Source organism: Gavialis gangeticus, unplaced genomic scaffold (genome assembly GCF_001723915.1).
Source record: "Gavialis gangeticus isolate Ggan-Ray unplaced genomic scaffold, GavGan_comp1, whole genome shotgun sequence".
Lineage (NCBI taxonomy): Eukaryota > Metazoa > Chordata > Crocodylia > Gavialidae > Gavialis > Gavialis gangeticus.
This window is the reverse complement of record NW_017729006.1, coordinates 34939686-34956501: the sequence shown is the minus strand read 5'-3', so window position 1 is coordinate 34956501 and position 16816 is coordinate 34939686. Positions and strand designations below refer to the sequence as shown.

Here is a 16816-nt window from a genome sequence, read left to right as displayed (position 1 = left end):
AAGAAGACCAGCCACAAAAATGTTCCAGATTTAATGTGGAACATCTTTGTAGCTGGTTTGCATTGTGCTTTAATTTGAAAATGTGGCATTTTTGACATTGGGCTGTACTGAGGCTTTAGATGCCTATGTGCAGGGATCTCATTGGCTCCCCATGTGTTGACAAGTTGATTTGCTCCCTGTTTGTCCACACCAGTAGCAACACAGTGAAGTCCAATATAGGGTTGCACTGCATGGCTTTCAACTTGTCAGCCTGCGGCCCATGGGCTTCCTGTGTTCTGGCAAGTTGAAGCATAGCATCAGGGACTGGCCAGCAGTCACATGACTGGAATCTGATAAATGTTATCCTGGGTGTCAAAAGTCACGCATTCTGCCATGCATGCCTGACATGGGAGAGTGTGTAATTTTTTTGGGATCTGGGATAGCAATTATCATATCTGAATTGTGTGACTAAGTTAATGTCTGCCAGGGCCCTGAAAGATGGCCTTGAATAGCCTTAAAACTATTTTCTGTAGTACTTGTGCCAAGATAGTCTCTCCCTGGCCTGAACTAGAGAGTTTAGGGTTCCTTTGTGCAGCTTTAGCTTCACAGGCGAAAGGAGCCAGAACTGAGATGAGGGTCTGCCCCACAGCATGCATTTATTTGAATGCAATTCTCAACCAGGTGCCACCTTTGGGTGCTTTGAAATCCTTTCAAGGGTGCTGTGGGGTGTTATGCAATATTAGAACTGTTAGGTGTATAGACATAATTCACAAGATAGACCCAGATATTTCAAATAGGAATTCATAATGTTAAAAACTTCATGATCTGTTGAGCTCTTCCTGAGTTCTTGGCAGCAGAAGAATTGCTCTGTTATTTTTCTGTAGTCAAAAAACAGTGAAAACTAAGAGCTGGCATTTTCCAAGGGGTGCCTTGAGTCTAGAAAGTTTGGGAGTCAGTCATGTAATAATTAGAGTTAATGCAGGTGTGTTTTGCTTCTTTCATTTTACAGATTTTCAAATACTTGAATGCTTATGCATACATGTATCTGCATCACTGTATTTGATTAACTTGTCCTTACGCTGGGGGGGGGAAAAAGGGCTTTCACTAAATTATGAAAGACTAGTACTTTAGCTACTGGGCACAAAGGTTGAGCTAGGCAAAGCATTTTCTGTTCCAGATTTCTTGTTTTTACACCTGCATCCTGGGAAATCATGTTTTGATCTAGAGCTTTTCTGGGAACTTTTCCATCCCTCTGCTGTCATCTCTGTCTGATATCTTCCTGAGTATCCTCATCATCATCGCACTACACAGTTTGCATTCTGCACCATAACTGCACCTGTTAGCATTCTGTCTGCATACCTTGCTGTGCCAAAATTGGCAGATTAGCTCTTGAGGGCTGGCCCCACTTCAACATTTCCAGTCCAGTTTGTATTTAGAAGTTTAATCAATCTTTTTTCTAATCCAGGGTCCCAGTGAGATTAATCTCTGCTGCTACTTTGACATGCATATTTCAGTTTTAAAGTGGACAGGTTTTAGACTAGAGCAAAGCTAACTGCCAGCTATCCTTCTGGATGCAATTGTAGGCAACATTGTTTTGATGATACTTTAAAGTAGAGGCTTAGTGAAACAAAATTAAGAGCAATTAACTTGGCAATTTAACTTTTCCTTGAAAATTTTCTTCAAGAGGAAGACTGAAAGTGAGGTATGTTTGACTCGGGTTTTTTTGAGGTTATGGGTCCTTCAGGTAAAGCAAAGCAATAGACACCTTGTTTATAGTAAACTGGTCCCTAGTTTGCATTTTGCTTCCTTTAACAGGTAGCTTTTCATGCTCTGGTTTGATCTGAAGAAGTTTTGATCATCACATTCAATAGCTCTACTTATTTTAGGGTTTTTTTGTTTTTTGTTTTGTTTTTTAACGGAAGTATGTTTTTAATACCAGACTTAATTAAGATGGCTTTACACCTTGAGATTCCAAAGCAAAATGATCAAAGCTCCTTTTTTTACATAGCTCGTAGTGTTAGTAATGAAATGGAGGGTGAGCCTGTCAAGTTGGTGTTTCAGATTACGGAGAGGCTAATGGGTACAGAAGGTTGTTACCAGCTAGTGACTGTTCCATTGACTCTGTGAACCAAGTTTGATGTGGATACACGGAGCAGATGGTCCTGTTTTTAAATGTAAAAAAATTCATGGTGTCAGCTGTTAGCTTGTTTGACTGTTTCATCAGGAAAGATGGGAAGAGATAGGACTGAATAGTAGCGGGCCCTGGCCCCCAGGGTGGCCATGACACCCCCTGGTGGCCTAGCTACTCCTGCAACACCTCAGCTCCTTGGGGTATCCTCCCTTGTCTGTCTTTCCTGCCATGCCTTGATGGATATTATAGTCCTTAGGGAGGTTGTCCCAGGGCCCTGAAGTGAGCCTCAGTTCACATCTCTCTACTTCTCATACCTGGCTGGCACCAGTCTTGCCCTCAGGCACTAACTCACCTTAAGGGCATTAATCGTGGCATCCAGTCTCCCCAGTAGCCATGCCCATACCTCACAGGTGTCACTGTCGTCATTTGCCTTCCCGTATAGACCTCCACCTCTTGGCTGTAGCCCATCTGTTACTCTAGCTGTGAACATCTAACTTAGGTTCAATTGTTCTGGCCCAGCTTCACAGTCGCAACCTCTTTTTGGCCTCAGCTCACCTATGCTGCCTCCTCTGGGCTCAGGCTGCGGCCCTCTTGGTCTCGGCTTGCTTTCTCTTGTGCTCCTGCCCCTAGCAGAGCTCAAAACCTTGTGTGCCTCTCATGCACTATTGTGTGGCCTCCTACCACCCCTGTAGCCACCATCGAGGCCTCCAGTGTGACACTAAAACAAATGCAAACATCCATTTCCAACTAAAAAAATCAAAGCCTTCCTCAGGGTCACCATACAGATGCCAAAGCCATCTCACTACTCACTGGCTCTCTTAACTCATGGGAAGCTAGTCTGCAGCTTCTACTCCTTGCCATCTTGAGCTACCAGGAATTCTTCTCCTGGCAGAGTCCAGGGCTGCACTAGCCCCTCTGCCTCTGCAACCCAGATCCATATCCCCTGGGCTCCTCCTGTTCAGGTCAGAGGCTCTCCTGACTGGCCACAAATGTGTTTTTAGCTTCAAAAGCAGCCTACTGCTGCAGTTGCTCTCTTGCTGCCTTCCTATGGCTTTGCACTACTTCTACACAGTAGGCATTTCCAACCTATAGGTCCCTGGCTGCCTACATTCCTGCAGCTAGCCCATGTTCAGCTGCCTCCACTTGCCTGTGAAGCTATATCCTGCAGTTCCTATGGCTCCCTGTTACAATGGCCATAGAGACTGATCCCTCTCTCCCATGGGTGGCTCATGATGGTGCAGCAGGGCAAGTAGTCTGCCTGCCCCTCATATGGATTGGGAGCAGATTGGATTTTGCTCTCTGGGGGCATCAACCCAGCAGGGGTGTGCAAAGCTTTGGTTGTCCATTCGATTAGGAGAGGATTTGGCCCAATTCAGAGGCCAAATCACCAAATCCAAATAGAATCAGGAGACCAAAAAAGACCCTCTGAATCAGTTCCCTGTTTTATAAGTCATTCGGTTTCCTTATTGCATGCTGCCCTCCTTTGCTGGAAAGGGCAGCGTACAAATCAGAATAAATAAATACCTGCTTTTGTCACACAGTTTGGTTCATCCGCAAGTGAAAAATGCAGAACAAAGTCTGAAATAATAGTTGCTATTGGAGAGGAGAATAAAAACATCTTCCCTAATTACATTCCCTGTCCCAAACATGAAGGGTGAGGTATTTTTTTTCCTCTGGGTTGGGTGATGCCCAGAGCAGAGTTCAGCACAGCCTGAAGAGAAGATCAGATTTTTTTCTTTTCCTCTTGCTGTATGCAGGCTGTTGCAGCTCCAGAGAACAGTTGTCAGCACAGATTCTGAACTTCCGGATGAGCTGCTTTATGGCCGAGCAGGTTACCTGTATGCCTTGTTGTACTTGAATATGGAAATCGGTCCCGACACTGTGCCACAGTCTGTTATTAAAGAGGTAGGAGACTTCTGATTCCCAAGGGAAGGTGTGACTCCTATTAATTTCTTCACCTAAAAGGGGACAAGAGGAGTAAATTGGAACATGGAGCCTAGACAGGACAGGGAATTGCATCTGGAGGCTGGCAGGAAGGAGAGGGAAATTGGGACGGAGAGTTGGCTTAGGGAAGATGGGGTTGGTTGGGTATGTGGACTAAGTGGGAGAAACAAGATTGAGACTGAGACGCAATGGAGTGCATGGTTGGTAACAGATCCGTGGTTGTAGGGAGAGGGAGGGCAGAAAAGGACAGAGACGATGACTGAGATGGGAAGCCTGAGTGCAGGCTGGAACTGACTTGGCAAAGGGAATGGGACTGGGGTGGGTAGGGAAGAGAGGACTGGTTAATAGACACCGTTGCTAGAGGAGGCAGGCATAGAATAAGAGGTAGTGATTAGAAATGCTTACGTGTTGTTGCACTTCATTTAAATTTAGAGGTTTATACCATGAGCTGTTTTGCCTCACAGATAAATAATACAGTACGGGTTATAGAAATATGACACATACTTGTGGCTTTATTCTATGGGGCAAAGGTAAATTTGAACATGGTATTGTATTTTTAACTTCTCACTAGTTTTAAGTGTTACTGTTCACTATGAAAAGAGAAACAATATTTTCTGAGTAAGTGATAGCTGGACTAACAGAAATGTTTGTTCTCTTTCAACCTCAGGTAGTTGACGTCATTATTGAATCAGGCAAAAACTTGTCAAAGGAGGAACGTAAAACCGACCGCTGTCCTCTTTTGTATCAGTGGCACAGGAAGCAGTACATTGGAGCAGCCCATGGTGTGGCTGGGATATACTACATGCTAATGCAGGTAAACTCATGTCCTATGGTAAGGTAGTTCTGTGTGAACGAGTGGTTACAGAATCTGTTTGGCATAAAGCAGTAGTCCCTATACTATGATACTCTATGAACCTTGTTGTGGGCGTCTTTGTGCATGGTTAGTAGTCATTGTTGATTATTGCTTTCAGTTGTTGTTATTTTTATCTGTATTTCCATATACAACTTCGATCTTTCCATTAGAAATGCACCCCATCCTTTCCTGTTCTGTTGTTGATCTCTCCTATGCTAGCCACTCAGCTGGGTTTACTTTTCACCATCTCGTAAGCTCCAGAAAATTGGTAGTTGATGCACTTTCTTCCTGCTGACCTCCAACCCGACTTACATATTTTTCTTTCCCCAAATATTCTGATACTGCCCAAGCTGTTGTTTTGGTGCCTACAACTCTGCCCTGCCTATTATCCTTAACCAGTTTACTTCCATCTATGCTTGTTCTCTTTCTTGCATGCCAGATTCCCTTCCCACCTCCTCTGCTGTGAAACAACTCTAATATGAAGCTGACATTGCTAATAAGTAGCATGTGTCTTATTTTCATTTTTGTGATAAGAGCTGGAAATTATTTTTATCCAATGCAGCACAAAGATGGCCACAGGGCTGCAAAGTCTTAATCACACCCCTCCCTTGTATCCAATATTGCTGGCAGTCATTCTTGTGCCTTCAGCTACAGTACATTTCTTATGCAGCCATGCAGGCTACCCTTTTTCCTAATGAAATGCAAGGAATTTGATTTCTTTCAATCTAAGAATCCTGCTGTGATCTGTTGTGTGCTGCCCTTCATCTCCCCCTTCCCTTCAAGTCATTCTTGCCCAACAATTTCTTCATCTACATTAGCTCCCTCTTTCCCTGTATACCACCCTGGTAGCATCTAATCTCTTAAGAAACCCACAACCTCCTATCTGTTTGCTTACTATTTCAGGTTGTTAAGAAAAATGGTTCTGTCCAATATGGTTTGTTGTAGGTGGCAGTTACTCTAAATATAAATAACATTGATTTCTTTTCCATTATGTAAAATTGTTGCTTTTAACAATTACCACAGAACTGTTATTTGAAATGATATTAGATTATTGCCTTTTCATTGTACCTTTAAACATCATGAGTCACTCAGTTGGGTCACTTGTTGCCAGAGGAACAAGATATGAGGATTTCTTTCTGGCATTTCAAGCATGGTTTTGGCAAGGAATTCAAAACGTGTGTGTAGGTATATATGTATAGCTAGATGGGTAGGGGGTGTATATTTAATAATTTTTAATAAGTAAATAGTATTTATGTATAATAAAATAAATCTAAATACTATCTGCCTTGCGTGTACATACTGCCTGCGCTTTGAGGATCTCTAACCACTTCAGAGACACTTGCACAATACTTCTGTGGGGTTGGTAAACATCATTGTACCTACTTACAGTTGGAAAAAGCAAGACACTGCAGCATTAAATATCCTCGTCAGCAAGTTGGTGGCAGATCTGAAATGTTTAACAAGGAATTTCTCATGCCAGTCTCCTGTTCCTAGCAAAGCGGCAAAAACCTTTGCTTTCATTCTTGGGTTGTTAGTAAACAAATGCCTCCAGTATCTTATTATATGTATTGCAGTAGTGTCTACGAGTCCCAGTTATGGACCCCTACTGTGCTATACTCTGTATAAACACATAGCAAAATGACAGTCCCTGCACTAAAGAGGCAAGTCTAAATATAAGAGGAAAGAAATGAGGTGGATACAGATGGGGAGAGTACAATGAGACACTGTTGGTCAGCATATAGAGCAGTGTAGAGCTGCCTGCCCATTTTCAAGGTCTTTTCGGACATCGTGGCAAAGGCGAAATGTTTTAACATCACCTCGGCAGACTTCTTTGCAATGGGGAAAGAGTATAAGAATTCCTTTTGCTTTGTTTCTTTGATCAGGACAATAATTCTCTGAATCGACACATTATCACGATTTCAGTAGAACAAAATCCTATAGTAAAAATTGTCGTGATTGTTGTTATTCACTTTTAAAAAAAAACAACTTAAAACAGAACCTGATTGTCCCCAGACCTGAACATAAGCCCAAGGTGGGGAAGGAAATCTAAACAGATTAGCCTTTCTCTTATTATCTCCCTTCCTAAGGAATGGACAGGACTGCACTCGAAAAGCTCAAGGACAAAGCATGGTGGCCTCAGCGAAATGGTGGTCCTGTGACCATGTGCCCTCTGCTCTGTCTTCTACTGCAGGACAGTCTGACCCTCAGATTCTAGTACTTTTCAGTGACACCACAGAGCCACATACAGATCTATTGGTGAACCCCATTGGTTACTCCCAAAAGTTTCTGTTCTCTCCTGTAGTAAGGGTAGAATGGTGTTGTAGCTGTGATGGTCCAAGAAATACCAAGGTCACCAATAAAAATCATCCTAGCCTCTTGCATATGTTTTCACCTGGGAACTCAGCAAACAGAATGGATCCCTTTATGGGAGTATTGGTGATCAGTGGTTTAAAGATGTCATGTTTAAAGATGTAAGTTCATTTTAGTGATATCTTTGCCTTGTAGATACTTAAAGGCCTCTTATTTCCTTGTAGAAATCTGAATTGCAGCAGGGACTTGCTTATTAAATGCAGATTGGCTAAAGCACCGAAACGACATTCAACACAAAAAATGGTTCTATTTCTGTCACTGATTTAATGATTGGATCATATGGGTTTTGGTCACAGAGCTGCTCTTTTGTTTGTCGGAAATTTTAAAATTTATGGAGACTGTGAAAAGAATAGACAGCTGTGCTATAAAAAATGCCATTAAGGGGCTAGGAGAGGAAATGAAAATTAAAAAACAACCGCAAAATATATTCACCAGAACCACTATGCTTAATCAGTATCTAGACTTCAATTAGAAGGGCGCAGCAGCCAGTGGATGTATTCCCTATTATATATACACATGTCATCTTAACACTATTAGTGGAAGTATTGTACTCTCAGGACCATAATTTTGAAGTTGTTTGGGTCCCTAATGGCATAGAAAGGCATTTCAGAAATTTGAAGTGGATACCTTTTCTGTATTTATAGCGTGATGCTGTTTTTCCCAAATGCCCTTCCAGTGGCTCTGTCAGGTCCTGGTTCTTGATTTAGATAATTTCTTCAAATCTCTATAGTTTTAGGAAATGTTATTTATGATGGAAATTTTAACCCTCATAAGCATTTAGGCAGAAAGGTTATTGGCTACCACTCACTCCTGGTAACTCCCCTCCAGGACTATCTCATCCATCAGGAAATGTGCCAGGTTTGTATTTTGCAGCGCTTGGCTATTTATTTTAAAACCATATTAGCTAAATATTGTAATAAGTGCATGCTATAAACAACCAAACCATAAAGCCATCTTATTTCTCTCAGGTGTTTCCTTTGATTTTAAGGCATAGAGGACTGGGAATCTTGGAACTTGTGTTCTGTTCTCAGTTCTGCCATTAGGCTTCCTGGATCAGCTTAGGTAAGTCAAGTAACTAGTGTGTGCTATAATTCTCCATCCATAACTAGGCATAATAATGCTTTTCTTAAGGGTTTTGTGAAGGTAAATTCATGAGTGTTTCTTAAGAATGTTAAAATACATCTACAGAAGATTGTATGTAGGAGTATTGGGGTCTGTAAAAGAAAAAAGTGAAGAAATCATTAAACAGTGTTTTTAATGTAAGATTATTGTTATCTTGTTTTTAGCCAGTTGCAAACGTGGATCAGGATACCCTGACGGAGCTGGTGAAACCAAGCATTGACTATGTGCGTCATAAAAAATTCAGATCTGGGAATTACCCATCGTCGTTAAGCAATGAAACAGACAGGCTTGTCCACTGGTGCCATGGTGCCCCAGGAGTCATCCACATGCTTATGCAAGCTTATAAGGCAAGTTGTTCTCACCTGTGTCTGCGCATGCACGTACCTGTGGCCACAGAAGAAAGTTGTGATCTTATTGGCCAAGATTTTCAAAACTAGAAACCTAAAGTTGGCGCTTAATAAGAGGCCACACAGTTGCATAGTTAGGTATCTTAACACAGAAGTGCTGAGCAAAAAAAGCAGCTTCCCTGGAGCTTAATAGTATCTGCTGAACTTCTTGGAAATCGGGCCGCTTCTAATTTAGAAGTCCAGTATTATGATATTAGTTCTGAAGATCTTGGTCTATCATTTTTGCCTTATTCAGAATGTTAAAGGTACCTTGGGTTTTAAAACCAGTCTTTCTTTGTCCTCATGATCAAGTATCTTAGACTTGTGCTATAAAGATCTAGCACTTGAGAACTTAATACCTTGATGTCAAAACAGATCCCAGATTCCTGCTAAAGGACAAATATAACTCATACATTACTACTGCTTGTTCCTCTGCATCCTGACTGGCTTCACTATCTCTCTTGCACGCTAGAGTGCTGACTGGCATGATACTTAAAAGCATGCAGTTTAATTATATGTATGCAGGTTGATTCTTGTCTTGACGAGCCTTCTTGGCAGGTTCTCTGGTCAGTCTCCAAGTGGGTTGATGAAAAGCAGTCATGGTTATCAGAATAACTGCTTGCACTGCTACCTGTGGGCACTTTTGCACACGCTCCCAGGGTGAGGTGGGGGAGGCAGGGCTTTAATTAGAGCGGCTCTGAGAGCCACTCTAAAGCACTGCCGTGTCTCCCTGCACTTAAAGGTGGAGGTGGGGGTGCTTTAACTAATGCTCATTCAACAAGCTTTTATTCAAGTGACTCCACTGCCATTTTGAGGCGCAGGAACACTGATACACGAGATGCAGGAGGCTGCAGGAGTGCGGCAATTGCTACACTCTAGCAGACTCAGTTAATTGGGTCTGATCTGACACGGTGGAATTCCAGTGCAGCAGAGCAGCCTCCATGCTCGTGTATAGGCGCCCTGTAATTTGAACTGTAAACATCCTACAACACTGCTGAATGCAACAGCAGCCACAGCAGTGTTTGCTTTGGAATGAGGGATGGATTTACCTCGGGCAAGGTCATGCCTGACCAACCTTTTATGACGAGATGACTGGCTCATGGATGTGGGTAAACCAGTGGATGTGATATACCTTGATTTTTAGCAAGGCTTGTGATATGGTCTCCCACAACATTCTCACAAGCAAGCCAAGGAAGTACAGGTTGGATGAATGGACCGTAAGGTGGATAAAAAAACTGCCTGGATCATCAGGCTCAAAGGTATCAATGGCTTGATGTCTAGTTGGCAGCTGGTATCAAGTGGAGTGCCCCAGGGGTCAGTCCTGGGGCTGGTTTTGTTCAGTATCTTCATCAAGGACCTTGACGATGGCACAGAGTGCATCCTCAGCAAGTTTGCAGATGACACCAAGCTGGGGGCAGTAGCAGCTGTGCTGGAAGATAGAGCTAGGATTCAGAGGGCCCATCTACATGTTCATTAATGTGCTTTTGCTAGTGCACATTAAATTTAGTGCCTCCATTGTGAGGTACTAGAAAAAGGCACATTATCCTATTTTAATGCGCATTAATAAAAGTGCATGTTTTTTGTGATGCTTTAATGTGTCTTTAAATAGGCTAATGCACATTAAAGCACATGTATAGATGATTCCAGAGAGACCCAGATAAATTGGAAGATTGGCCCAAAAGAAATCATGTTGTTTTCAATAAGGAGCAAGTGCAAAGTCCTGGACTTAGGATAGAACAATCCTGTGTGCTGGTACAGGAGGGGACCAAATGGCTAAGTAGCAGCTCTGCAGAAAAAGACTTGGGGGTTACAGTGCACAATAAACTAAATGTGAGCCAACGGTGTGGCCATTGTTGCGAAGACGGCTAATGGCATACTGAGCTACATTGGTAGGAGCGCTGCCAGCAGATCAAGGGAAGTGATTCTTCCCTTCCATTCAGTGCTGGTGAGACCACATCTAGAGTACTGTGTCCAGGTTTGGGCCCCCCACTACGGAAAGGATTTGAACAAATGAGTGAGTACAGCAGACGGCAATGAAAATGGTTAGGGGGCTGGGGCACATGACTTCTGAGGAGAAGCTGAGGAAACTGGGCTTATTTAGTCTGGAGAAGAGAAGATTGAGAGAGGATTGAATAGCAGCCTTCATTACCTGAAGGGTAGACTGTTCTTGGTGATGGCAGATGACAGAACGAGGAGACGTGGTCTCAAATTGCATCAAGGGAAGTTTAGGTTAGATATTAGGAAAAACATTCTTACTAGGAGGGTAGTAAAACACTGGAACAAGTTTTTGGTTGTGGAGAGTTTAAGGCCTGGCTAGACAAAGCCCTGGCTGGGATGATCTAGTTGGGGGATGGTCCTGCATTGAGCAGGGGGTTGGACTACATGGCTTCCTAAGGTCCCTTCCAACCCTAACTTTCTATGATTCTAGATATTGCAGAAATCCATTTTTCCTTTCCTGACGTGATGCTTTCTCAGCACAAAATGCTGCATATTTTCAGGAGCTGAGAGGATAAGAAACACATTTTTAGCTAAGTCTCATCTTTGGCCATCTTATCCTCTTTAGGTTGGTCAGGTCACATACCCAGCTTCTTTCTGTCCTTCAGTCTGCCTTCTAAAGGAGGGATGTACAAAGTAATCAAAGAGATTGTCAACAGCACAACCTGTTCCATAGCACACGGTAAAAGGAACTCTGAGCCACCCATCGTCTTAGAAAATGGAATCGTCATCATACGTACATCCTGTGTCCTTCAGTTAATGAGAGAGACTCTTTATCCCATTAGGCATGTTTTTACAAAGCACAAGTTTTAAGATCGACACTGACATAGGAGGTACTTCATACATGTCTTAAATTCTCTTTTTTTCTTGTTGTGAGTGGAGTGGCACAGGCCGGAGGGAGCAGTATGTAGGTTCTTGAGAGCAGAAATCTCCATTTTCTTTTGGCCAAAACAGATTGGTTTCATTCCCTGTTTTTCTGCCGAGCTGGGTAGACATCCAAAGGGAGATTGTAGGGACAAGTGTGAAACCTAGACGACTGGTGGGGGGTGCATGTGCCCCCCGTGACGGGGCCAGTGCCCCCCCAACAGCCAACACTGATGCTGTCGGTAGGGCTGGTGCCCCCCCGACAGGGCTGGCAGCAGCTTCTGCGGGTGCCCCCCCAAATTCAGGAGCCACCAGTCACTCATGGTGTGAAATTTGATGGTACACCAAAGGTCAGGCTGGGAGGAATTCTTTTACGGTGCCTCTTGGAGGCACTGAGCTAGAAACAATGCTTTTCAGTCAGGGCAGTGCTGTGTGCCTCAACATGTGTGAAGATAGCTAATATTATAGTAGGTAACAGTTCAATGCAAAGCAGCGATCTCTGACAATTTCATTATAGGAGCCTGACTTTGGTCAGCAGACCACCGTGACGTCCATCAGATTTGTTGGAACTGGTCTCTGCTGTTTAGGGATTGCCTTTGTCAGGATCCCATGTGTTTCATGAATGTCTTTAACTAGGTCAACCTTGGGCTTTGTGTGGTTCTTTTTGCTTATTTATGTGAAATTTTGGTTTAATTTTTAAACCAAACATCATAATCCAACCATGATGGTGATTTGGGGGTTAAGACTGGGAGGGTGATGAATAACTAGATTGAAGATAATTGATCATGTGGGTTTTTTTCATTGTGAGTTCAGATGCCTAAAAGTCCTCTAAATTGCTTTTCTACCTGTGTAGAAAGGTATGTGCAATCTGGGAGGAGAGAAAAAGTATTTTCATGACAGAAGGACTGTAAAAAACCCAACTACATAGATAGCTGTGTTCCCCGTATCCATCCTCCCCTCTCTGTTGGTGAGTAGGTTAAATGAATGTAAATGATTTCTTGCTCCATAGACCTTTAAAGAGGATAAGTACTTGAAGGATGCCATGGAATGTAGTGACGTCATCTGGCAGAGGGGTTTGCTGAGGAAAGGCTATGGAATATGCCATGGGACTGCTGGAAATGGCTACTCCTTCTTATCTCTCTATAACCTAACTCAGGACAAAAAGTACTTCTACCGAGCTTGCAAGGTAAGATACACTGCATCCCCTTTTCTCTCCATTTCATCCTTGTATGAATTTGTGTAGCTAACTAAGCAGGTCACATACCCTTTTTGTTCTGTGCTACTTGTATGTCTTTTTTTCTTTCTTTCCTAAAATGTTGTCAGTGTTTTTTAGAAGGAAAAAAGGAGTCATGGTGTGAAATACACCTCCTCTGACAATAATTGGCTGGTATTCTGTTCTGTTATAGATACTCCATTGTGATGTTCTGTGCAGGATACAACTGATCTAAACATCTGGTGTGATTATTACTTTGGCTAATTGGCTTCTGACCTCATGACTGTTTCGGGTTGCGGAGGCTTGAGCTGCCTGGCATTAGGTTTAAACTATATCAAGTACTACATGGAGAACTGCTGTGTTCTCACGATAGCTCTGACATTGGCTCCCTTTGCAGTCCTGAATAATCTCCTCGTTATGTCTTTGTTTCCCTAATTACACAAGAGTGTTCTGAGCCTTAATTCATTAATGTTGGAGGACATTAGGTCCTTCTGTTTCCCAGCTGTCTTCATCATTAGCCAGATGCACAGGGGCTGACTATGAAGTCTGATACTATATAGTAGTCAATGGAAGTTTTAAAAATGCCAGTGATCTCTTTGCTTGTATTATTTGATATTTACTGTAGTACTGCATTGTGATCAGACCCCAGGACTTTTTTATGACTAAGACTTCTCTCAGCCATTAGAGAAGTTGTAGATCCAAAGAACTCTAAGCAATACTGATGGTGATTTATAATGTTTGTAGGATTTGCCCACAAGACTGTGACACCACTCAGGCTTTCTTAATCAGGTTCTAAATTCTGTTTACTGATTCTCAGTGCTTACATGGGACTGCCATAGCATTGGAGCACCTCTAAGTCTCTGTTCGAAGTACCTCTGAGCTGCTTACAAGGGTTGAAAGTTGCTCAGAGGTGCCTCCAACACCTCTGAGATGCTGAAATGCTAATGCTATCGTACAGCCTAGCAGCCTTAGTCATGGTCCAGGCCCCCAAGTGCCAGGTGCTGTGCAAACTCAAAATAAGAGAGTCTTTATCCCAGAGGCATTGCGATCTAGTTCGAGACACTTAGCCCAAGTAAAGAGTGAGAGCATACTGTAGTTGCATGATAGCTGTAGTTCTAGTGCATCAGCAGCTTAACTGTTAAAGTGTCTGGTAGGCGTCATGGCAAAAGGAGAGGTTTTTTTAAATCAGGGACTGGAAGATTGTTTAGGGATTGTGGGTGCTTATAAGGAGCTCTTTCCAAGTTTGAGTAGCAGGATAAGAGAAGGCACAAAAAGGCTTGCTTTAAAATAATGGTTATGGGATTGTGGGTGCTTCAGGTGCTCTTTCCAAGTTTAAGTAGCAGGATGGGATGAGGATAGACAACCCCCAGCATGGGTACAAGAGTATGGCGCATGAAGGCATTTTGAAGAGGTGCACCGACACATTGGTCCCATATTGGATCGGCACCGATTTATAAAGAAAATTGACAGTATCAGCAATCGGCTTTTTTTTGGCTGATGTGGCCAATTCCATGCCCAGTGCATGCGCAGCCGCAGCACGGCACACAGATGGCCAGGAGTGGAGCCCGCCACCGTGGAGAGCAGCCGGGTCCAGCTGGTAAGTCTGTTGTGAGGGAAGGGGCCTTGGGGGGATGGACACAGATTGAGACCCCAGCAGTGAAGGAGGAAGTGGGGCCGGGGGTGGTGGCAGTGCTGGGAGGGGGGCTATGGCAAATTTTGGAGTGGCTGCAGCCCCCCCATAGTCCCCTCCCAGCACTGCCACCACCCACCCTGAGTGCAGCCCTGACCTCAACACCACCCCCTCCCCTGGCCAGGAAGAACTCAGCACCACCCTGGCCCCAGCCTGCAACAGCAGCCCATCCTTGCCCCACACACAGATCTGAGGGTACATACACCCCCATGCCCTCCCAGGGTGTGTGCAGTGGCAGGAGCCTCACCCCCCAGATGAGCAACTTATGGCTCCTTCCCCTGCCCTGCCCTGGCTGTGCAGCCCCAGCCCCACTCCCTCCCTCATCACGGAGGGCCTCAATCTGACTCCCCCCATGCCCCTTCCCTCCCCCGCTTTCCCCACAACAGTCTTACCAGCCAGATACTGCTTTCCAGGATGCCTGGCTTCATATTGGATTGGCACTGGCCAAAATGGCTCATTAAAAATTGACCATTGGTATTGGCTCAAAAATTCTCTGTCGGTGCACCCCTAGTATTTTGTTGTCACATATGCCTCTGGGCAGACAGCGGGGAAGGGGCCAGGTCTGCGGTGCCCCAACAAGGATCGGACCCCTCGCAGTTCCCATACCATCTTCATAGATTCATAGATTAAGGGTCGGAAGGGACCTAGTAGATCTTCTAGCCCACCCCCCACCAGGGCGGGAGAACAACAAAAAACCCCAGAAAGAGAAACGGGACTCAAATGAGTCCAGCCAGGTAGGCATCCAGCCTCTTCTTAAAGACCCCCAGGGTAGGGGCCAGCACCACTTCCCTTGGAAGTTGGTTCCAGCTCCTAGCCGCCCTAACTGTGAAGTAGTTCTTGCGGATGTCCAATCTATACCTCCTCTCCATCAACTTGTGCCCATTACTCCTTGTTATGCCAGCGGGCGCTAGGGGAAACAGCGTCTCCCCCAAACCCTTCTGGTCCCCCCTAGTGAGTCTATAGACAGTCACCAGGTCCCCCCTCAGCCTTCTCTTGTGGAGGCTGAATAGGTTCAGGTCCCGCAGTCTCTCACTGTAGGGTCTGCCCTGTTGTCCCCGGATCATGCGGGTGGCCCTCCTCTGGACCCTCTCCATATTGTCCACATCCCTCTTGAAATGGGGCGCACAGAACTGGACACAATACTCCAGCTGTAGCCTGACCAGCGTCACGTAGAGGGGGAGGATCACCTCCTTGGCTCTACTCAAGATGCACCTGTGGATGCATGACAAGGTCCGGTTAGCCCTGCCAACCATGACCTCGCATTGTCGGCCCATGTTCATCTTGGGGTCAGTAATGACTCCAAGATCTCTTTCTGCCTCCATGCTCTCGAGTAGGGAGTTCCCCATTGTGTAAGTGTGCTGCTGGTTCCTACTGCCCAAGTGCAGCACCCTGCACAGCAACTTCTTACGAGTCGAGGTTGCAGGTATTTCTGGCACTCTGCCCAAAAACATTGCCTACCCCTGGGATAGGACAAGGCACAAAAGGGCTTGCTTGAAAATAATGATTTAGGGATTGTGGGTGTTTATGAGGAGCTCTTTCCAATTTTTAGTAGTAGGCCTGTGCAAAGCAGCAAGTGTTTGCTTCATATTTGGATTCGGCCAATTCAGAGGGACAGTGATTCGATTCAGAGATTCAGATCGCTGTCCTGAATCAATTCGTCTGAAATGGATCCGAAGATTCAGCGCCGTTTCAGAGATTTGGCTGTAGACTAAACAGGCAGCAATCCTTACCATGCTGGACACAGCTGTTTCCAGCTGGTAAGTTTTGTGATGGGTGGAGAGGGGAGGGAAAGGGGTGTGGGGAAGAGAGGGATTGGGGCTGGGACAAGCTGGCCAGCCAGGGCTGGGGGGCGTGGGATGCGGGCACAGCAGTGCTGGAAGTGGGGGCTATGCCCTGCTGCCACTTGCCCAGCCAGGGCAGGAGGGGCACAATGCAGGCGCAGCTCACTCTGGGCAGAAGAGGGCAAGAGGCAGCAGGGCATACCCCCCGCTCCCAGTGGTGCTGTCCCCACATCCCGCGCCCCCCCACCCCGGCTTGCCAAGCGGCAACAGCACCCGCATCCTGCACCCCCTGCCTCAGCTAGGCAAGTGGCGACAGTGCCCAACCCCTGCACCAGCTGGGCAAGCAACATCAGTGCCCAAATCCCATGCTGTCCCCCTGTGTTGGCAGCATCTGGCCCGCTGCGCTGACTGGGCAAGCGACAACAGTGCCCGCATCCTGTGCCTCCCCGCCCCGGCTGGGCAAGTGGCAGGCGGGGGTAAGCCGCGCC

At 45.1% G+C, this 16816-nt stretch overlaps 1 protein-coding gene across 1 annotated transcript in view; it reads left to right on the top strand.

The window, feature by feature from the left end:
* LANCL2 (LanC like 2) overlaps positions 1-16816 on the top strand; it is a 55909-nt gene that overhangs the window by 19484 nt on the left and 19609 nt on the right. Inside the window, exons 4-7 of the mRNA XM_019509105.1 lie at positions 3868-4015; positions 4722-4868; positions 8564-8746; positions 12654-12830. Coding sequence (XP_019364650.1) covers positions 3868-4015; positions 4722-4868; positions 8564-8746; positions 12654-12830 — 655 coding nt within the window. The remainder of the gene's footprint in view (positions 1-3867; positions 4016-4721; positions 4869-8563; positions 8747-12653; positions 12831-16816) is intronic.